The sequence below is a fragment of the Mercenaria mercenaria genome, chromosome 1, assembly GCF_021730395.1.
Source record: "Mercenaria mercenaria strain notata chromosome 1, MADL_Memer_1, whole genome shotgun sequence".
Taxonomy (NCBI): Eukaryota; Metazoa; Mollusca; class Bivalvia; order Venerida; family Veneridae; genus Mercenaria; species Mercenaria mercenaria.
In genome coordinates, this window is record NC_069361.1 from 107140821 (window position 1) to 107164909 (window position 24089).

Below are 24089 nucleotides of genomic sequence, written 5' to 3' on the forward strand. Positions count from 1 at the left end.
CATGAAAATTGGTCAGAATGTTCACCTTGATGATATCTAGGTCAAGTTTGAAACTGGGTCACGTGGGATTAAAAACTAGGTCAGTAGATCTAAAAATAGAAAAACCTTGTGACCTCTCTAGAGGCCATATTTTTCATGAGATCTTCATGAATATTGGTCAGAATGTTCACCTTGATGATATCTAGGTCAAGTTCGAAACTGGGTCACATGGGGTCAAAAACTAGGTCATTAGATCTAAAAATAGAAAAACCTTGTGACCTCTCTAGAGGCCATATTTCTCAATGGATCTTCATGAAAATTGGTCAGAATGTTCACCTTGATGATATCTAGGTCAAGTTCGAAACTGGGTCACGTGGGGTTAAAAACTAGGTCAGTAGATCTAAAAATAGAAAAACCTTGTGACCTCTCTAGAGGCCATATTTTTCATGAGATCTTCATGAATAATGGTCAGAATGTTCACCTTGATGATATCTAGGCTAAGTTCGAAACTGGGTCATGTGGGATCAAAAACTAGGTCAGTAGGTCTAAAAATAGAAAAACCTTGTGACCTCTCTAGAGGCCATATTTCTCAATGGATCTTCATGAAAATTGGTGAGAATGTTCACCTTGATGATATCTAGATCAGTTTCGAAACTGGGTCACGTGCGGTCAAAAACTAGGTCAGTAGGTCTAAAAATAGAAAAACCTTGTGACCTCTCTAGAGGCCATATTTTTCACGGGATCTTCATGAAAATTGGTGAGAATGTTCACCTTGATGATATCTAGGTCAAGTTTAAAAGTGGGTCACATGCTTTCAAAAACTAGGTCATTAGGTCAAATAATAGGAAAACCTTGTGACCTCTCTAGAGGCCATATTTTTCAATGAATCTTCATGAAAATTGGTCAGAATTTTTTATCTTGATGATATCTAGGTCACATGTGCTCAAAAACTAGGTCACTATGTCAAATAATAGAAATAACGACGTCATACTCAGTTCAACACTGGGTCATGTGGGGATAGGTGAGCGATTCAGGACCATCATGGTCCTCTTGTTACTCTGATTCCGTTGCTAGACCATGCTTTCAATTTCAGGTCAGATACTAACATCGCCTATCGCCAGCTCTTTGCCCACATTACCATTCATTGTTCTGAAATCCTTATTTGACACAACACCCCTGACAACAGACGATGGTGTTCTGTTGCGGAGGATGTGCCTGGAGAATGGAGCCCTACATCTCATACTAGCCTGCCTCTCTGTCCTTAGTCACCACTCACCCAGAGTTACAGTTTCTGGATTCCAACAAGAGGTAAGATTTGTGACAATATTGTTTTCAAAGGTATTTTTGGTAAAAGCCACTTGAGATAAAGTCTGTCTAGACAGGTGCACTATCAAGTTATGACCTTTACACAATGACTGTCGGTAACAAAAACTTTTTTTGAGTAACACTTTCTGATATTGAAAATCATTTAATGTTATGGTCACAAGTATATAAGTTATGGAGATACTACTACGATCTTTAAAGAGAAAAAAAAATAGATACAGACTTGAAATATACCAGAGTGGCAAACTCATTCGTGATATGGATGAGGTTACTTACATGGTTTTTAGCAAGTAGATGTTTTTTAGCTCACCTGTCACAAAGTGACAAGGTGAGCTTTTGTGATCGCGTGGCGTCCGTCGTCCGTCGTCCGTGTGTCAGTGCGTGCGTGCGTAAACTTTTGCTTGTGACCACTCTAGAGGTCACATTTTTCAAGGGATCTTTATGAAAGTTGGTCAGAATGTTCACCTTGATGATATCTAGGCCAAGTTCAAAACTGGGTCACGTGCGATCAAAAACTAGGTCAGTAGATCTAAAAATAGAAAAACCTTGTGACCTCTCTAGAGGCCATATTTTTCATAAGATCTTCATGAAAATTTGTCAGAATGTTCACCTTGATGATATCTAGGTCAAGTTCGAAACTGGATCACGTGGGATCAAAAACTAGGTCAGTAGGTCTAAAAATAGAAAAACCTTGTGACCTCTCTAGAGGCCGTATTTCTCAATGGATCTTCATGAAAATTGGTCAGAACGTTCACCTTGATGATATCTAGGTCAAGTTCGAAACTGGGTCATGTGGGGTCAAAAACTAGGTCAGTAGATCTAAAAATAGAAAAAAAAACTTGTGACCTCTCTAGGGGCCATATTTTTCATAAGATCTTCATGAAAATTGGTCAGAATGTTCAACTTGATGATATCTAGGTCAAATTCGAAACTTGGTCACGTGGGGTCAAAAACTAGGTCAGTAGGTCTAAAAATAGAAAAACCTTGTGACCTCTCTAGAGGCCATATTTCTCAATGGATCTTCATGAAAATTGGTCAGAATGTTCACCTTGATGATATCTAGGTCAAGTTTGAAACTGGGTCACGTGAGGTCAAAAACTAGGTCAGTAGATCTAAAAATAGAAAAACCTTGTGACCTCTCTAGAGGCCATATTTTTCATGAGATCTTCATGAAAATTGGTCAGAATGTTTACCTTGATGATATCTAGGTCAAGTTCGAAACTGGGTCACGTGGGGTCAAAAACTAGGTCAGTAGGTCTAAAAATAGAAAAATCTTGTGACCTCTCTAGAGGCCATATTTCTCAATGGATCTTCATGAAAATTGGTCAGAATGTTCACCTTGATGATATCTAGGTCAAGTTCGAAACTGGGTCACGTGAGGTCAAAAACTAGGTCAGTAGATCTAAAAATAGAAAAACATTGTGACCTCTCTAGAGGCCATATTTTTCATGAGATCTTCATGAAAATTGGTCAGAATGTTTACCTTGATGATATCTAGGTCAAGTTCGAAACTGGGTCACGTGGGGTCAAAAACTAGGTCAGTAGGTCTAAAAATAGAAAAATCTTGTGACCTCTCTAGAGGCCATATTTCTCAATGGATCTTCATGAAAATTGGTCAGAATGTTCACCTTGATGATATCTAGGTCAAGTTTGAAACTGGGTCACGTGCAGTCAAAAACTAGGTCAGTAGGTCTGAAAATAGAAAAACTTTGTGACCTCTCTAGAGGCCATATTTTTCATAGGATCTTTATGAAAATTGGTCAGAATGTTCACCTTGATGATATCTAGGTCAGGTTCGAAACTTGGTCACGTGCGATCAATAACTAGGTCAGTAGATCTAAAAATAGAAAAACCTTGTGACCTCTCTAGAGGCCATATTTTTCAAGAGATCTTGATGAAGATTGGTCAGAATGTTTATCTTGATGATATCTAGGTCAGATTCAAAACTGGGTCACGTGCCGTCAAAAACTAGGTCAGTAGGTCTAAAAATAGAAAATTCTTGTGATGTCTCTAGAGGCCATATTTCTCACTGGATCTTCATGAAAGTTGGTGCGAATGTTCAGCTTGATGATATCTAGGTCAAGTTCATAACTGGGACATGTGCGGTCAAAAACTAGGTCAGTAGGTCGAAAAATAGAAAAACCTTGTGACCTCTCTAGAGGCCATATTTTTCACGAGATCTTCATGAAAATTAGTGAGAATGTTCACCTTGATGATATCTAGGTCAAGTTTAAAAGTGGGTCACGTGCCTTCAAAAACTAGGTCATTAGGTCAAATAATAGAAAAACCTTGTGACCTCTCTAGAGGTCATATTTTTCAATGGATCTTCATGAAAATTGGTCAGAATTTTTTATCTTGATGATAACTAGGTCACATAAGCTCAAAAACTAGGTCACTTTGTCAAATAATAGAAATAACGACGTCATAATCAGTTCAACACTGGGTCATGTGGGGATAGGTGAGCGATTCAGTACCATCATGGTCCTCTTGTTTGTGAAATATTAGAAGTCATATCATTCTGTACATTGATGTGTAATTTAAATGACATTTGATAGTGGCTAACACCAAAAATATTAGCTTCTGTTTTGAATTTAATATAAAAACCAGTATTAAAGCAATGGCAATGTTTGTTTCCACTAGGCCTATTCCATACTGAGTGCTATGCAGACACCTACTCCTACCCCGAGCCAGGTACCAGGACCTTCAGAGGAGAAATCCCAGCAGTACTGGGCAAAGGGTACCGGCTTTGGTACAGGATCTACAACATCAAGCTGGGATGCTGAGCAAGCTCTGATCAGACAGAAAAGTGAAGAGGAACATGTGACATGTCTCCTACAGGTAGGCAGAATTTCTAGCTTGTTTTTAAGGCTCTTAGGTATAAATATATGATGTACTATGAGAGCCCAATCATGGTTATGTTGAAATGTCAGTTTAAGAGGTGAGAATGCACTCTCCTGAAAGAGTAGATCAAGGGTTTGATGAACACTGCAATAACTCTTTATTAGCTCACCTGTCACATAGTGACAAGGTGAGCTTTTGTGATCGTCCGTCGTCAGTCCGTCCGTGCGTACTTCCGTCCGTGCGTCCGTCAACAATTTCTTGTCTGCACGATAGTGGTTTCATTTGTGATTTTATTTTAACCAAACTTGCACACAACTTGTATCACCATAAGATCTCGGTTCCATTTTTGAACTGGCCAGATCCCATTATGGGTTCCAGAGTTATGGCCCCTGAAAGGGCCAAAATCAGCTATTTTGACCATGTCTGCACAATAGCAGCTTTATTTATGATTTGATTTTTACCAAACTGGCACACAACTTGTAAGATCTTGGTTCCTTTCTTGAACTGGCCAGATTCCATTATGGGTTCCAGAGTTATGGCCCCTGAAAGGGCCAGAATTAGCTATTTTGACCTTGTCTGCACAATAGCAGCTTCATTTATGATTTTATTGTACCCCCCGACAACAAAGTTGTAAGGGGGGGTATACTGGTTTCAGGTTGTCTGTTTGTCTGTCTGTCTGTCTGTCCGTCTGTCCGTAGACGCAATCTTGTGCGCACCATCTCTCCTTATCCCCTTGACAGAATTTAATGAAACTTCACACAAGTGATCAGTACCAACAGTAGTTGTGCATGGGGCATGTTAGGTTCTTTTAGAAAAAAAATTTGCAGAGTTATGGGACTTTGTTTTTTTGTTACTATACTATATACATAGAAACAATCTTGTGCGCACCATCTCTCCTCATCCCCTTGACACAATTTAATGAAACTTCACACAAGTGATCAGTACCAACAGTAGTTGTGCATGGGGCATGTTAGGTTCTTTTAGAAAAAAAATTTGCAGAGTTAACTATACTGTATACATACATTCTATATACATACAGTCCACATAATTACGCAATCTTGTGTGCGTCAAATTGCAATGAACTGTGTCAGTGCATGCGGGGGGTACATTCATCACCTTTAGTGATAGCTCTAGTTTTAACCAAACTTGCACACAACTTGTATCACTATAAGATCTTGGTGCCTTTCTTGAACTGGCTAGATTCCGTTATGGGTTCCAGAGTTATGACCCCTGAAAGGGCCTGAATTAGCTATTTTGACCTTGTCTGCACAATAGCAGCTTCATTTATGATTTGAATTTAATCAAACTTGCACAAAAGTTGTGTTGCCATAAGATCTCAATTCCTTTGTTGAACTGGCTAGATCCCATAATGGGTTCCAGAGTTATGGTCCCTGAAAGGGTCAAAATTAGCTATTTTGACCTTGTCTGCACAATAGCAACTTCATTTTTGATTTGATTTTAATAAGACTTGCACACAACTTGTATCACCACAAGATCTTGGTTCCTCTCTTGAACTGGCCAGATTCCATCATGGGTTCCAGAGTTATGGCCCCTTAAAGGTCCAAAATTGGCTATTTTGGCTTTTGCAGCCATATAGAGACTTCATTTATGGTTTTATTTGATACAAACTTCTAAAATATCTTCAACAACAATAAATCTTGGATTCCATGACAAATCAGATTCAATCGTAGGTTCCAGAGTTATTTTATATCTGATTACCTCCCCTGATTGTAGTCAAAATGGATTTATATCAGTAAGTACTTATAGGACTTACTTGAAATTTCATTATTGTCATTAGTTGGACTGAGCCAATCAGGGTAGATAACTATGGACTGATTTTATGTCAAATTACCTCCCTTTATTTCAAATTAAAATGGGTATATCTCCTAATGAAGATACTGATCTGAAATTTCATTTATGTGAACAGATTTATTTGGTAGATCCTTCTTTTGTTCACTTACAATAATTTTCTTTTTAATTACCGTATTTTACCTAAGTCTTGGGACAGCATAAAATAATTATTTTTTTCACTGTCTCAAGACTTATTTCCCGAAAAATAATTATTTTGAAAAGTGTCCCAAAAATATGGACACAATAATCGTCATCGGGTAACATCCCCCATCCACCTGTGTTGAAAGCGGGAAAAAAACAACAACGATTATCGGTAATTATTCTGTTGATAAACAAAGTAATTGGCCTTGTTTTCATCATCAATTAACACCCCCTCAAAGAGCTAAAAGAAGTGTGTCGGTATCATGACATTAGAAGTGGAGATCAAAGCGGTATAGTTTCCCCGAGATTTTCATGGCATTACGTCATGTTTTCGCGCCATGTGCAATATCCCGTATAATCTGACAGGTAAACGTGTCAAACTATAATTGCGGATATCTTACCTCTGTGACCTATTTGCCCTCAAGGAAATTACAAAATGGTTTGAGAAGAATATCTTATTATAAAGTGTCGTGTCAAAAAAATACATGTACATGTACAAAGATTCATTCAAAACTTATTAAAAATACGCAACAACATCATTATTGGTTTTGTTTTTTAACCGCATTTTCTATTTACGTTCACGAGTTCACGTAACAGAAATCTGTTTGCCAAATATCGTTTTACTTCATATTTTTAAATTGCTGCCGCCTTTACATTATTTAAGATTTTTCTATTCTGTTTTTTGTACTTTCTGGTCAAAGGTCTGAATTTTATGCCCATAGTTTGTATCATTTATTTACTTTTAGAAAGAAATAAGTATTTAGGTTCGCGCTGTTTGAAATTTTGCAAGTAATTTTATGAAAAATCGACCGTTTTTATAGAATTTTGCCAACATTTCTGTCGATACCTTTTTAAAATCGTTATAGAATTCAAACTATATTACTTATCAATCGGTGTTGAAAATCTGAAGCGATAAAATCAAAAAATGAATGCGTGACGCGCGTTTTTAGCTCACCTGTCACAAAGTGACAAGGTGAGCTTTAGTGATCGCGTGGTGTCCGTCGTCCGTCCGTGCGTGCTTGCGTCCGTAAACTTTTGCTTGTGACCACTCTAGAGGTCACATTTTTCATGGGATCTTTATGAAAGTTGGTCAGAATGTTCATCTTGATGATATCTAGGTCAAGTTCGAAACTGGGTCACGTGCCTTCAAAAACTAGGTCAGTAGGTCTAAAAATAGAAAAACCTTGTGACCTCTCTAGAGGCCATATATTTCACAAGATCTTCATGAAAATTGGTCAGAATGTTCACCTTGATGATATCTAGGTCAAGTTCGAAACTGGGTTACATGCCATCAAAAACTAGGTCAGTAGGTCTAAAAATAGAAAAACCTTGTGACCTCTGTAGAGGCCATATATTTCACAAGATCTTCATGAAAATTTGTCAGAACCTTCATCTTGATGATATCTAGGTCAAGTTCGAAACTGGGTCACGTGCCATCAAAAACTAGGTCAGTAGGTCAAATAATAGAAAAACCTTGTGACCTCTCTAAAAGCCACATTTTTCATGGGATCTGTATAAAAGTTGGTCTGAATGTTCACCTTGATGATATCTAGGTCAAGTTCGAAACTGGGTCATGTGCGGTCAAAAACTAGGTCAGTAGGTCTAAAAATAGAAAAACCTTGTGACCTCTCTAGAGGCCATATATTTCATGAGATCTTCATGAAAATTGGTCAGAATGTTCACCTTGATGATATCTAGATCAAGTTCGAAACTGGGTCACATGCCTTCAAAAACTAGGTCAGTAGGTCAAATAATAGAAAAACGTTTTGACCTCTCTAGAGGCCATATTTTTCATGGGATCTGTATGAAAGTTGGTCTGAATGTTCATCATGATGATATCTAGATCAGTTTCGAAAGTGGGTCATGTGCCATCAAAAACTAGGTCAGTAAGTCAAATAATAGAAAAACCTTGTGACCTCTCTAAAGGCCATATTTTTCATGGGATCTGTATGAAAGTTGGTCTGAATGTTCATCTTGATGATATCTAGGTCAAGTTTGAAACTGGGTCACATGCGGTCAAAAACTAGGTCAGTAGGTCTAAAAATAGAAAAACCCTGTGACCTCACTAGAGGCCATATATTTCATGAGATCTTCATGAAAATTGGTCAGAATGTTCACCTTGATGATATCTAGATCAAGTTTGAAAGTGGGTCACGTGCCGACAAAAACTAGGTCAGTAGGTCAAATAATAGAAAAAGCTTGTGACCTCTCTAAAAGCCACATTTTTCATGGGATCTGTATGAAAATTGGTCTGAATGTTCATCTTGATGATGTCTAGGTCAAGTTTGAAACAGGGCCATGTGCGTTCAAAAACTAGGTCAGTAGGTCTAAAAATAGAAAAACCTTGTGACCTCTCTAGAGGCCATACTTGTGAATGGATCTCCATAAAAATTGGTCAGAATGTTCACCTTGGTGATATCTAGGTCAAGTTTGAAACTGGGTCATGTGCCGTCAAAACTAGGTCAGTAGGTCAAATAATAAAAAAACCTTGTGACCTCTCTAGGGGCCATACTTTTCATGGGATCTGTATGAAAGTTGGTCTGAATGTTCATCTTGATGATATCTAGATTAAATTTGAAACTGGGTCAACTGTGGTCAAAAACTAGGTCAGTAGGTCTAAAATTATTAAAATCTTTTGACCTCTCTAGAGGCCATATTTTTCAATGGCTCTTCATGAAAATTGATCTGGATGTTCACCTTGATGATATCTAGGTCAGTTTCGAAACTGGGTCACGTGCGGTCAAAAACTAGGCCAGTAGGTATAAAAATAGAAAAACCTTGTGACCTCTCTAGAGGCCATATTTTTCATGAGATCTTCATGAAAATTAGTGAGAATATTCACCTTGATGATATCTAGGTAAAGTTCAAAAGAGGGTCACGTACCTTCGAAAATTAGGTCAATAGGTCAAATAATAGAAAAACCTTGTCACTATGTCAAATAATAGAAAAAACAACGTCATACTCAAAACTGGGTCATGTAGGAAGAGGTGAGCGATTCAGGACCATCATGATCCTCTTGTTTTTTATACGTGTCGATGAACAAAAGTAACGGCATTGTAAGTTAGACATTACGATAGGTCGCACGTGCTCGTGGAATGGAAAATTACCGGCATGGCGTTTTGATATGTCTGTACGATTCGCGGGTAAATTCCAGTGGTAAATAAATAAACAAATAACGGAAAATGGACTTCCTGGCTGCAGCAAAAAAAAAAAAAAAAATACAACACTTAACTGGTATGGTAAAAAAAAACACTTTACTAGTAAAAACACGGCACGAAAATGTTAAAAAAAATAGGCTTTGGTTCTTATAATTATTTGATATTTTGATCGATACAACACCATACAATGTATAATAACGGTATTTGGGTTACATCTTGAATCAGAACACAACCTTAGTCCCATCACTTAGGGACGAAAAATACGCTGAGAAAATACATGTCCAAAAACTTAGGGTCAAGAAAAATAATTATTTTTCCACATTTTAGGGGTGTCCCAAGATTTAGGGTGTCCCAAGACTTAGGTGAAATACGGTACTTCCCTTTTACATTACTATAAATAGCTTATTTTTAGTAACTTTTTTATAATCGGCCGTAGGGAAAAACCAAGTCCACTTTTCTGTGGTACAGCATGGATGGTACCTCCAATTTTTAGGTGTATTTTGACATATCTGTACCTTGTAAGAATTTTTTTTTTCTTTTTGGTTAAATTTCTTTCCTTTGTTGTTCCTGTCCTTTGGACTTAGATATTTTTTCTGAGGACCTTCTTGTCCTCAAGTGCAATGATAACAGGTGAGCGATATAGGGCCATCATGGCCCTCTTGTTTAATATGAGTTATGACAGTTTTCTGTTCAACCCTTATGATATTCTTAATGACAGATAAATCTAAAGACATCTGTATGCATGTTTTTGTAGGATTACTGGCTGAAAATAGTTTATTGGTGGTCAGAGATCAAGCTAAGGTTGTTGTTTAACCATTTAAACATAAAGTGAAACACATAACAAATAAAATTTATTTCATAAATCCTGAAAATGATGATATGCAATGGAACTTAAATATTAAAAAAAAACAAACACTGTTGAAGATACTGAGGTCTTGATTCATCCTATCAAGTGGTTTAAGGCAGAAATTTAATGTTTTTGTTACTATGGTACTGTAAATACTTAATACAATGTGCTGGGTTATTTCAAGTTACCGACCATGTGTTCTAGGTACTGGCAAGTTATATTAACCCAGGAGGGGGTGTCCCTGATAATTTTGAAGCAGATGATTACGAGCCAGCAACGGAGAGGATGCTGTTACCTGATGTTGTACCAGATATGTTAACTCAGTCTTGTCTTGTACCAGCACTGTCCTCTTACCTCAGGAATGATTCAGTTCTGGACATGGCCAGGTACGTTTATCGAGGACAAAGAAATGTATATTTTAACTGTATTTTAATTAAGAACATTGTATTTATTCCAAACAATCTTCATTTATCAGAACCTTTATAATAGCTGTTGAAACTAGTACTAATACAGCTGGACAGAGTTTGACAGAAATGCTTGGACATGGCATTAACACTAACAGCTGATACATTGTTGAAAACATTCCCATTTCTTATTTCGTGAGAATTGCAGTTCATGTTTATATTCTCTGGACAGTCAGTATAGTGAATTGCAAACATGTAGTTTATTTCCGCTCTGCTTCCTTTCTGAGATAAGAAATGAAACAAAGTTTGTATGTTTATATAAAGAAAGTACCAGTAACAAGGGGTCTTACATCCTCAGATTATATTACTTGTATATTGTCATTCTGCAGACATGTACCACTGTATAGAGCACTCCTGCAGTTGTTACGAGGTATCTCAGTGTGTCCTTCACTCGTTCTTCTACTGTTACCTCTTGACAAAGAGAATGGTAGTGAAGTTGCCACAGCTGTTGGTGAACTACTGGAAAAGATGAGAGCTTGTGTTGATACATATGCCAGCAGACTCAAGTAAGAAATTTATCAAGACTTTTAATTGTACTCTATTTATCATCTTACCAGAGCTTAGGGTGCCAGAGGCTCAAAGTTGAGCTATTTTGATCTTGCTTTGTCTGGTAAAAATTGTTTTTTTACTTTAACATTTGGTGAATTATTATGCCCCCCCTTTGAAGAAGAAGGGGTATATTGTTTTGCAGATGTCGTTCGGTCGGTCAGTCTGTAGACCAATCCGTTTCTGGATGATAACTCAAGAACACTTGGGCCTAGGATCATGAAAGTTGATAGGGAGGTTGATCATGACCAACAGATGACCCTTATTGATTTTGAGGACAATAGATCAAAGGTCAAGGTCACAGTGACCCAGAAAAGTGAAATGGTTTCTGGATGATAACTCAAGAACGCTTGGGCCTAGGATCATGAAACTTGATAGGGAGGTTGATCTTGACCAGCAAATGACCCCTATTGATTTTGAGGTCAAAGGTCAAGGTCACAGTGACCCAGAACAGTGAAACAGTTTCCGGATGATAACTCAAGAACGCTTGGGCCTAGGATCATCAAAATTGATGGGGAGGTTGGTCATAACCAGCAGATGACCCCTATTGATTTTGAGGTCAGAGGTCAAGGTCATAGTGACCCGAAACAGTTAAACCGTTTCCGGACGATAACTTAAGAACACTTGGGCCTAGGATCACGAAACTTGATAGGGAGGTTGTTCATGATCAGCAGATGACCCCTATTGATCTTGAGATCAGTTAAGGTCAAAGTCAAGGTCACAGTGGCCTGGAACAGTTAAAAGGTTTCTGGATGATAACTCAAGATCGCTTAGGCCTAGGATCATAAAAGTTGAAAGGGAGGTTGATCATGACCAGCAGATGACCCCTATTGATTTTGCGGTCAGTAGACCAAAGGTCAAGGTCACATTGACCCGGAACAGTTAAACCATTTCTGGATGATAGCTTGAGAACGTTTAGGCCTAGGATCACGAAACTTATAGGGAGGTTGATCATGACCAGCAAATGACCCCTAATGATTTTGAGGTCAATAGGTCAAAGGTCAAGGTCACATTGACTTTTTAGCTCACCTGTCACATAGTGACAAGGTGAGCTTTTGTGATCACCCTTCATCTGTCGTCCGTGCGTGCGTCCATCCGTCAACAATTTCTTGTCTGCACGATATTGGTTTCATTTATGATTTTATTTTAACCAAACTTGCACATAACTTGTATTACCATAAGATCTCGGTTTCTTTCTTGAACTGGCCAGATCCCATTATGGGTTCCAGAGTTATGGCCCCTGAAAGGGCCAAAATCAGCTATTTTGTCCTTGTCTGCACAATAGCAGCTTTATTTATGATTTGATTTTTACCAAACTTGCACAAAACTTGTATCACCATAAGATCTTGGTTCCTCTCTTGAAATGGTCAGATCCCATTATGGGTTCCAGAGTTATGGCCCCAGAAAGGGCCAAAATCAGCTATTTTGACCTTGTCTGCACAATAGCAGCTTTATTTATGATTTGATTTTTACCAAACTGGCACACAACTTGTATCACCATAAGATCTCGGTTCCATTTTTGAACTGGCCAGATCCCATAATGGGTTCCAGAGTTATGGCCCCTGAAAGGGCCAAAATCAGCTATTTTGACCTTGTCTGCACAATAGCAGCTTTATTTATGATTTGATTTTTACCAAACTGGCACACAACTTGTATCACCATAAGATCTTGGTTCCTTTCTTGAATTGGCCAGATCCCATAATGGGTTCCAGAGTTATGGCCCCTGAAAGGGCCAAAATTAGCTATTTTGACCTTGTTTGCACAACAGCAATTTCATTTATGATTTGATTTTAACCAAACTTGCACACAACTTGTATAACCACAAGATCTTGGTTCCTTTCTTGAACTGGCCAGATTCCATCATGGGTTCCAGAGTTATGGCCCCTTAAAGGTCCAAAATTAGCTATTTTGGCTTTTGCAGCCATATAGAGTCTTCATTTATGGTTTTATTTGATACAAACTTCTAAAATATCTTCAACAACAATAAATCTTGGATTCCATGACAAATTAGATCCAATCGTAGGTTCCAGAGTTATTTTATATCTGATTACCTCCCCTGATTGTAGTCGAAATGGATTTATATCAGTAAGTACTTATAGGACTTATTTGAAATTTCATTGTTGTCATTAGTTGGACTGAGCCAATCAAAGTAGATAACTATGGACTGATTTTATGTCAAATTACCTCCCTTTATTTCAAATTAAAATGGGTATATCTTCCGTAACTAATGAGATACTGATCTGAAATTTCATTTATGTGAACAGATTTATTTGGCAGTTTCTTCTTTTGATCACTTACAATAATTTTCTTTTAATTACTTCCCTTTTACGTTAATATAAATAGCTTATTTTAGTAACTTTTTTACTATTGGCCGTAGGGAAAAATTGAGACCAGTTTTCTATGGTACAACATGGATGGTACCTCCAATTTTTAGGTGTATTTTGACATATCTGTACCTTGTAAGAATTTTTTTTTCTTTTTGGTTAGATTTCTTCCCTTTGTTGTTCCTGTCCTTTGAATTTAGATATTTTTTCTGAGGACCTTCTTGTCCTCAAGTGCAATTATAACAGGTGAGCGATATAGGGCCATCATGGCCCTCTTGTTTGTACATTGACCAAATTTTTTCTGTTCCTTGTGCAATTCCTGAATGCATCAAGGGGGGCATTTTGTGTTCTACAAGCTCTTGTTTCCATATTTAGTCTGTGGCAACTTTTGATGGCATTTCTCAAGTTTATTGAAATAGTTTTGCACAACAGCTTTGAGAGATTTCAAAAACTAAAAATAGGAAAACCTTATAAATAACTTCTTCTCATGAACTAATGGACGATCTTTTCAAAACTTGACGTGTGTTATGTTTGAAAGACATTTCACAAGTTTGTTAAAATGGTTCTGCTTGACTGCACTTTGGGACTGCCAATGCTACTTTTATTTCATACTAACATGTTGAACATATTGACATGTTAATTCTTGATCAATCCTGAAAATTTATTGAGTGTGAGAGGTTGTGGCTATGAAGACTACGAATCCTCAGCATCAACAGTGGGCAACAACTATGTCACCAGATTTCATAAAAACTTAAGAAAGATGTACTATCAACTGGCAAAAATAATTTTGACGAGTTTTTTGTGTTATTTATTATAATAGATCAAACAAAGGCAAGATAGGAGGAACAAAGGAAGAAGAGGAGGAGAATGAGGGACTTGCCATGTTGATACCTGATATACAGGAAACGGCGAGAGTTGTTCATATAGCTACCAGTAGGCTTAAACAGCATGAAGGTACATAGTTATGTGCTCAGATCATCAAAGTTAATTTTCGATGTTGATTTTGTTAGCTTTTTCCCCTCACTGTTTTGAGTTTGAAACCTTGTTTGGGATGTAGTATTTTTTGTGTGCAGAAGTTAATAAACTGGGTTGTGGAAGGTCAGTGGTTCTACCTAGATGCACATTAGTTTCTTAAATAATGCTTGGAGGTGCACTTGGAGTCTTGCGTGAAATGCTGTAAAGTTATCATATGTCATGACTTATAATTATTGCGATGTGGCATTTAAGCCCAACAAAAATATTGTTGTTTGTAATTCAAACCTGCAGTTTTTACTCCTTTTAAGAAACAATCTTTGTACTTCATTGGGACATATTTCAAACCTGTCATACCAGTAAGTTTATAACCAAAGGCCACTACAAAACACAATGATTTTTAAGAAACTGAGATGAATATACTTTACAAAAAAAATGAGTATGAAATGGTGGCTTCAACCTTTAGCCTGCTGACGGCACGTGATCCTGCCTTTGTGACCAGTGAAGACCAAGATCGGCCTGATCATGGTCTGCACTGTTCACTATTCAGTCAGTAAATTTTCAGTGAAAATCCCTTTGAATAATAAATGGTACTGACCAAATCGAATAATGGACCAGTCCATTTTAGAAATATAGCAGGGTAAAGCTGTTTTCCTGTGTTTGTAGGTGTAGGTCAGGAAAATTCAGAGAAGGACCAGGAGTTGATGAAGGACACGTCACAGGATAGTATAGACCAGATCTACCTCTCAGAGATGCAAAAACTGCAGTTTGGTAAATTTGCTACATAACTATAAAAAATCTGCCTATACCAGTAGAGCTTATAAGGTGTTGTAACCATATTGAAAATTTTCAGTTAGCAAACTTGAAATATACAAAAATAAGAGATAAGTTACTAGCAGAATATACTATGCATATACTATTTCAAGTTAGTAGTAGACCAGCACAGTAGAGAAAAATCCAGTCAGTTGAGCGGTTGTATATTTATTTAATTTTTATGGTAGTGTAGATTTCTTGATGACAGTTTGACTGTAAAAACTTGAACAATGTTTTTTTTCTCCTGAAAGGAGTTAGGAGGAGAAGTTTTCTGAGTGCTGCGTGCAGTTAATTACTAGAAAAATGCAGGAACTGACCCCTTCTTTATATGAATGCTGTTAAAAAACACTGATCTTGTTCATTAAAAAAAAAGGGAATAAAAGAATATTATATAAAATATTACAGATCAGTATGAAATGGTAAGTGAGGAAGGGACGACCATAAAGTTTACAGTTCGCCATCACTATGAGAATAGTGTAAAAGCAGCAGGAGAAATCAACAACCCAACCAGGATACGTAGACTGGCTCAGGAAGCTGTAACTTTGTCAACATCCCTCCCACTCTCTGTTAGCAGTAGTGTTTTTGTTCGTTGTGATGAGGAAAGGCTAGATATTATGAAGGTAAGTTTATGGTGATCACCTGTTCTATGGCTTATCATTATTTGTTATTTATGACTAGCATGTATATTCATAATAGCAGTATAATAAATATGAAAAGTGTCATACTTGTCCAAGCTATTGGACCAATATCACAGATAGTATGATGGCATTCAATTTTTAGAAGGAAAACAGAGATTTTTTTTTGAAGTACTCTGATATGTAGAAATACATTTTCCACAAACCTTCCTGACATATCATGTAAACATGGCAGACAATTATGTGTCCATTAAGTTGTTACCATACTTTAATACTTAATTGCAGGTATTGATAACTGGACCAGAAGATACGCCCTATGCCAATGGATGTTTTGAATTTGATGTTTATTTTCCTCAAGATTACCCCAATGCTCCACCATACATTAACCTTGAAACAACAGGCAACCATACTGTCAGATTTAATCCAAATCTGTATAATGATGGAAAGGTACAAATTTTTCTTCCCTATTAGTACATGTATGTACCTATATTTCATATATGTTATGGTTTATGGTCACTTGGCAAGTCAAAATGTAATATTGATCAGTATTATTATTAACAGTGCTGCTCCATATGTGTGTCAGTTGAGAGAGAAAAATTGCTAATACAGGAATTTCATTTGGAGCTGGCAAATGTTTTTATTTTCAGTTTTATATTTTCTTGTTGTCGCAACAGTTAGTCCTATAATTTGTGATTTGTGCTAGATATGGGAATTCATCTGTCTCTTGTATTAAATCTTGGAATTTGTCAGAGACCATAGAATTTTTGTCCAGTGCAATAGAATTCCTTTCGTGCTAGGTATGGAAATTTCTCAGAGACCATAGTGGCATAGAACTTACATCAAATGCAGTTCATCCTTCAAATGCATTAGATTTTGGAATTTGTAACAGACCATAGAATTTACATCCAATATTATTCAGCCTTCACTTATATTAGATGTTGGGAGTTTGTTAGAGACAATGGAAGATGAGAATTTATATCCAATGCAATGGAATTTATGTCCACTGCAGTTCATCCTGCACCTCTGTTAGACATTGGTATTTGTCAGAGACCATTACAAGGTATCCTCTCCTCATGTTTGGAAGTTGTTGGTTATTTTGTATGTACATGTTCATTGATTTTACAGGTGTGCTTAAGTGTGTTGAATACCTGGCATGGAAGACCAGAGGAAAAGTGGAGCTCACAAACTTCTAGTTTTTTGCAGGTAAATTTTAAAATTTCTTTTTTCTAAAAAGTTGTTTTTTTCTGTTGTGACACATGATGATAATTTCAAATGATTTACCAATAACAAGACAGCATTTGTTTAAGACCAATATCTAAGATGTTGTTAACCCAGGTGGAAATCTCCAGTTGATTAGAGTATATGCTTGTATGCCCTAATAAGATGTTACAAGTGCTCCTGCTCATTGAATAGAATTTCATATTTGATCACAGAATTAGGGAAAAAAGGAACAGTTAGTTGATGATCTTAAAAATGCTGCTTTAGGTAGTGGATCTGTATACAGTAAAGACAACGACACTCGGGGGTGAGGTGGGGGAGGATTTCCGTATGATTACATATTGCCGTTAAACAATTCAGCACCGTAAATGTATCTCAGTTTGCACACGGTATTCCACAAGAACCTGAGAATGCCGAAATCGCATACGTAAAATACGTAATTTGCTGATTGTCATTATGGGTTGACACTACCTTAATATGATAACAGAACTGAAGATTATTTTATTGTTACTGTAGTAAGGCATGTTTTAACTTTGATTTATAGGTGTTAGTTTCCATCCAGTCTCTTATCTTGGTATGTGAGCCGTACTTCAATGAGCCAGGCTATGAGAGGTCACGAGGTACACCTTCAGGTAACGCAAGCTCAAGAGAATATGATGCAAACATTAGACAAGCTACTGTGAAATGGGCAATACTAGAACAGATAAAATGTCCGCCACCTTGCTTCAAGGATGTTGTCCTCAAACATTTCTGGTTGAAACGTCACAAGATTCTCCATCAGTGTGAGGAGTGGATCGCAGAAATGGAAGTGTACTGTAATGACAAGAGGACTGGAAGAACAATATCTCATAGTACTATGGCACTCAAGGTAACTTACTTGCTGTTACAAATGATAGGATTATATAATACTGACTGTTTTGAAAAAAAAAATCATTTAGTAAGTAAAAAGAACTAATAAAAAATGAAGAAATTATCTATATCCTTTTAGCCTTGATAAACTTAGGCACTAAGTGTTAAAGGAAAAAAAAGAAAAAATACTAATATTTTCAAATGTCACAACTGACTACAAGAAAGTCAGTATGGGATGCAAAATGGATTTTTATACCAGCTTTCTGCAACTTGAATAGTTGTGATATTTAAAAGCCACCATAGAGTTTAAAACATATGTGACTAACTAGCATTTCATACAACATACGTTGTTTTTCTATTAAGTTTAACATTTTACTGTAGCAGTTGTTATCAGCAGTCATTTTCGGTAACTTTTAGAAACATTACAACCAGTTGCGAGAAGAATTTTCCAAAATGAAGCCACCAGAAGGTCTTGAGGATGTTGAGAAGGGAGATATAGACCCTAAAGGCAAGCAGTACAGTACGGACCAGGCTGGGGCCTCGGGCAGCAAGGACACAACTCAGATTGTACCAACAGATAACAATGCCAACTCCATGCTGGCTGAAAATTTAAGCTCATTTGTTTCAGACTCTGATATTAATGGAATAGCATCAACTGCAAATTGCTGACATAAAGCAATGTTATCTGTGATTGTTGACTGATAACTGTGATGTCAAGATATTTGACTGGTTGTCAAACATACGTAATACTGTGATGTTACAATATTGGAATGTTTGCTAAATTGTAGACTGTTACTAAAATGCAACAACATCTGACTGACTGCCAGTTTAACCATTTCTTGTCCTGTAGATTTTCTTCCCTAATATTAAATCATGTCAAACCTTCAGAAGTCAGATAACTTCATTATTAATCCCCCGCCGCGAGTGGTGGGGTTTATAGGAATGGTCTCCATCTGTCCTTCCTTCTGTCTTTCCGTCTGTCCATCCGTAACACTTTGGTGTCCGGTCCATATCTCCTAAACCCCTTGAAGGATTTTCATGAAACTTGGGTCAAATGATCACCTCATCAAGACGATGTGCAGAACTCATGAGTCAGCCATGTCGGCTCAAGGTCAAAGGTTTTAGCCTTCCATTTCGTGTCCACTCTGTATCTCCTAAACCCCTTGAAGGAATTTTATAAAACTTTGGTCAAATGATCACCTCATCGAGAGGATGTGCAGAACTCATGAGTCAGCCATGCCGGCTCAAGGTCAAGGTCACGGCTTAGGGTTAAAGGTTTGAGCCTTCCATTTTTTGTCCGCTCTGTATCTCCTAAATCCTTTGAAGAACTTTCATGAAACTTGGGTCAAGTGATCACCTTATCAAGACGATATGCAGAACTCATGAGTCAGCCATGTTGGCTCAAGGTCAAGGTCACAACTCTGGGTCAAAGGTTTGAGCCTTCCATTTTGTGTCTGCTCTGTATCTCCTAAACCCTTTGAAGAATTTTCATGAAACTTGGGTCAAATGATCACCTTATCAAGACGATGTGCAGAACTCATGAGTTAGCCATACCGGCTCAAGGTCAAGGTCACAAAGGTTTGAGCCTTCCATTTTGTGTCCACTCTGTATCTCCTAAACCCCTTGAAGGATTTTCAGTAAGCTTAGGTCAAATGATTACCACATCAAGAACTCATGATTCAGCTATGTCAACTCAAGGTCAAGGTCACAACTCAAGGTCAAAGGTTTGAGCTCTGTATCTCCTAAACCCCTTGAAGGATTTTCATGAAACTTGGGTCAAATGATCACCTCATCAAGATGATGTGCAGAATTCATGAGTCAGTCATGTCAGTTCAAGGTCAAGGTCAAGGTCACAGCTCAAGGTCAAAGGTTTACCCTTTCACTATCCATAACAGTGGCGGAGGATTTAGCTGTCCTTCAGACTGCCTTGTTTAAATGCATTCATGTTATGTAATTCTCTTCTCTTCTTTGCTTCGTACTGTGTCTTGCATGAAGAGTTTCAATTTAGAATTAATTCGTTGAATCATATATACCAGCTGATTTTGTTCATCTTAGTATTTTGTCATGATAGTTAACAAGACTTAATAGCCACCAGTAAACCTATATCTGTATCTTTAATTTAAAATTATGGTCTTTAGATTTTTTAAAGTTAAAGTTAAAAGATGTTGCCTAATTAAAGCTGTTGTATCAGAAATAAACTTTGTGCAAAGATGAGAACCCTATAAAGCTGCTGTGTATACAGGGGAGAATTCTTGAAAACTTAATTGTTGACTTCACACTTCCTTACTAACTAGTAAGACAAGTTTTACTTGAATCCAGCAGATGAAACTGGTTCAAGTTGTCTAGCTCAATGCCTGATGACATTCATGGCCCCCCCCCCCCCCCCCCCTCCCCCCTCCCCACATTCAGTTTCCTTAGTAACTAGGAAGACAATGAAAGAACAATACTGTATTTATGAAATGGTATATGTTGTAACAGTAGCTAATTAAATGCTTACAATTAGATCATTGTTTGATTCTAATTAATATCATATGGAAGGTCTGTTCTCGTATAATAATTGTTTAATGTATTTTTTAACCTCCCCTTACATTTGCCGATATGTATGTATAAATATTTGGATGGCAAGTTTACATGAATAAGGGCTATTTATTGTCTTTCAAGTTTACAGATAATAGTGCATATGGTTATTGTGTATGTGTTGTTTTGAACATATATCAAACATACAAACATTTTCATACAAAACTTGTATTCAGTGTGAATATTACATGATGTCTGGCATGTTTGTTTTTCAGTCTCGTTATTTATTTCATAAAAAGTCTATTCCATGTTTGGCATTGAGCCATAAGTTTATAGTTTGATTGGCATTTAACTTTGGTGTTTCCATATAGGGGCAGGTACTACAATATATAACAGGATTTTGACGTTTGTACTGCAATTCCTGTTGAACTACATCAGAAAATTCATAACACTAGCAAGTGAACTCCTGTTACAATTTCCTGAACAAAATGTGCAGGACAAGAACATTTTTTGGTAAAATAGTGCTTAAAGTACACAAAAGATTTTCCGCACTGATAATTTCACTGTCTCATTTGGTCCTGTATTTGCAGGAAATAAGTTGCTGCCAAACTTAAATATTATATATTTACATATTGTATATGAAGCAAGTACATTTTCAGTACAGGTATCATAAAAAATTCTTTGCTTTAATATTAGCAGTTTGATGGCCTATATAAATTTTGTCATGGTGTGATTTCTTTTCATAGGAGTGGTAAAATGTTTATAAAATTAAAAAAAAAATAGCTTATAGATGGTTTTAATAAAAAATTGTACTGTTAAAAGAAAATCTGAATATTGTATATTTTGTCATATTGCATTATAGTAACTGTTGTTCCATTTTGAAAAACCCTATCCTTGTAATCATTCATAATAATGAACTGAGAAATTAAAGGGACTTATTCATACATTTTAGATGATTTTTTTTTTTCAAAAATCAATAAAATGTGAGTACTGTGAAAATGACCATTGGTACAAACTTACTGACATTATATTTTTGCAAGCTATCCTAATAAATAACTAAAACTATTGTGCAGAAGGGAGTAAACCATTGCATCACTTTTGTTGAAAAATTTCACCCAAACTGTCGGCAAGTGGCTTTAAGGAGGTAGGTTACCTTGTTACCAGGGTAAAGTCAGATTAGTTGAACCGCAGAAATGTTTTGTATTTCATGTAATTTAATGTTTTAACTGCTACAATCTCTATTTTGTTTATCTACGTCCCTTCAAGAACAATTTTTATCCAGGTTTGAAGAACATGATCCTCCAAAGGTATTTTGTATTGAAAGAAGAAGGAAAATATGTATATTTAACACTTTTCAGTGTATTTTGGTTTCATTGTTATCTGTAGAAGTCTGCATAATTGATAATTTTACTAGTATGCGCATTAGTTTTCTAATATAAGTTTAAAATGTATATGTCGCGGGGCTCGTGTTTCCATGGTAACGCATTTTCTCTCATTTTTAAACAACTATGTATGAAAACGGGATTTTCAACGGCTCCGGTGCCATTCTGTTAATGAGCAACATGGAATATTTGGGTAATATTATTAGCAAATTATCAAGCACTTTACATGGTACTCTATTTTTCTTAAAGTTTAAAGTAATTATGGCAACAGAGATGTTTAAAATGGCTTATATCTTGCTTTTTATCGTAGTTTCTTATAAAAAAAAACATTAAATAAAATTATCTTTCTTCTGAATTTAGCTTTAAAACATCTTATTTCTAATGTAAGTAATATTTTCGTGTTATTTGCATTTATCTAAACAAATTTCACAGCTTAAAATACAGCAGGACCCCTCGTTGGACATTTTTATGGAAAAATCGTTCTGCATGCTGCTATCATTCTCATGGATATTGTTGAAATGAAAATAAAAAACTGAAGCTATGTTCCTTACATAGACCAGTGTCAACGCTTTTGAATTTTACATTTATATATATAGGTCACGGGCTTCGTTTCCATGGTAACATCAATTTAATTCAAGATACCACAATTTTCTACTGAAATTTGAACAATTTTAGAGCTTAGTTTTAGTATATAAGTAACAAATTATCAACAGAAACTGATAACTAGGTATTACAAATCAAACTGCCCAATTTTTATTTGAAAATAGCGGTAATAAGTAACCTTTCACCCAACTATATTCCCAGTAACGTTGGTAAGCATCATCCATTTTCTTACATTCCACATAACATTTCGATATAACTACATAAAAGAAGCAAAATATTGATTATTATTCTGAGCAAAAGACTCGTAAAAATATTTCAGCAAATAATGGCTGTTTAATAATGGCTGTTTAAAAATAGTTCAAAAAGAGAAAATGCACAGAATTACGTACTTTCAAAATAAAAGCCATTAATTTTTCGTGGTAACTGACGTGTAACATCATGACGTCAATGATGTCATTTTAAGGCAACAATGTTTTGAAGCGTTTCTGCGGCAATTTAATAAAATTCATTATATCTGCATTATTAAACCATTAAGCATCAGATCGGAGGCAGGTTCATGATTTCTTTTCAGAATAATGAATATACAAATGCATTTAGTTTGTCATAAACGTCGTCGTAAATCGTCACGTTAGCTTCAAGTGGACATGCGCACATACAAATATTAAGGTAACCTACCTCCTAAACAACAATTTCTTCAAGTTAGTAGACATAAGAATTTAAGTATAAGAGGCTTGTTTTATATGAGTGTTTAAATTTTTTTTTTCACAGGGTGAAAGATTTTTACTTTAATCTTGTATGCTTTAAAGACTTGCTTGACACTGCTTATTAATTTTCTGTTTTGAAAGGGATAGCAATATTATCGAAGTGAGGATTTTGCTTCAGCATCTGAGTAAGACCAGCACTTCTTTTTAAAGTTATAAGTTACTGTATAAAGTTAGTAAGATTTAGTTAAAGTTGTCAAGAGATCAAACATAACAGAAGCATTTTAAACCAGTCAGATTTACTAATGGGAGGTTATTTGAAACACCAGATTTAAAAAAAACAAAACTTTATAATTTACTAGACTAATATTGAAATCTGTTGTAAGATTCTGAACCAACAATTCCTCACCAGAAAAGATACAGCAAAGTAGGTAAAAACTGTTTGTAGTCTCATTTTGTGCAGAATATTTTAATAAAGGCATTACCAGCCTTTAATTAATTAATTGATTTTAACCTGTATATATTTTGTTAGGTAGTAAAATACATATATTTTGATGTTTAAATTATGTATCAGAGCATGACTCTTTTTATTATTATTGTATTATAATTTGATCTTATTTTGTTAACAGATAGTTGATTGTATATATAAATATATGTTGTTTTCTTTGCTTATGTTTCACTATTGTTTAGCTGTATTTGTTATGAACAGATCTCTTACCGAGACTGTAGCTGTAATATAGTTAAATGACTGATAAAATAAACACATGGAACAATGAATATTTCTTTCTTCTTATATTAATTTTACAAGTATACCTCGATATATACAGATTTCTTGTATTTAGCCAGTTGTCACCTACAACACAGGTGTCAGTCAATAGCTATACGTAGCTAATGTTGTGTGTATTATATGTAACACTGACTTTAA

General features: G+C 36.1%; 1 protein-coding gene across 2 annotated transcripts in view; it reads left to right on the top strand.

Annotated features, from left to right (window-relative positions):
- LOC123527444 (baculoviral IAP repeat-containing protein 6-like) overlaps window positions 1-23941 on the top strand; it is a 101183-nt gene extending 77242 nt beyond the window's left edge. For both annotated transcript variants that reach the window (XM_053519870.1, XM_053519876.1), the window contains exons 50-60: window positions 1073-1287; window positions 3943-4140; window positions 10345-10526; window positions 10934-11110; window positions 14295-14428; window positions 15113-15217; window positions 15665-15879; window positions 16180-16341; window positions 17020-17097; window positions 17657-17980; window positions 18379-23941. In XM_053519870.1, coding sequence (XP_053375845.1) covers window positions 1073-1287; window positions 3943-4140; window positions 10345-10526; window positions 10934-11110; window positions 14295-14428; window positions 15113-15217; window positions 15665-15879; window positions 16180-16341; window positions 17020-17097; window positions 17657-17980; window positions 18379-18630 — 2042 coding nt within the window. In that variant the 3' untranslated portion in view covers window positions 18631-23941. The remainder of the gene's footprint in view (window positions 1-1072; window positions 1288-3942; window positions 4141-10344; window positions 10527-10933; window positions 11111-14294; window positions 14429-15112; window positions 15218-15664; window positions 15880-16179; window positions 16342-17019; window positions 17098-17656; window positions 17981-18378) is intronic.
- Window positions 23942-24089: the final 148 nt, after the last annotated feature.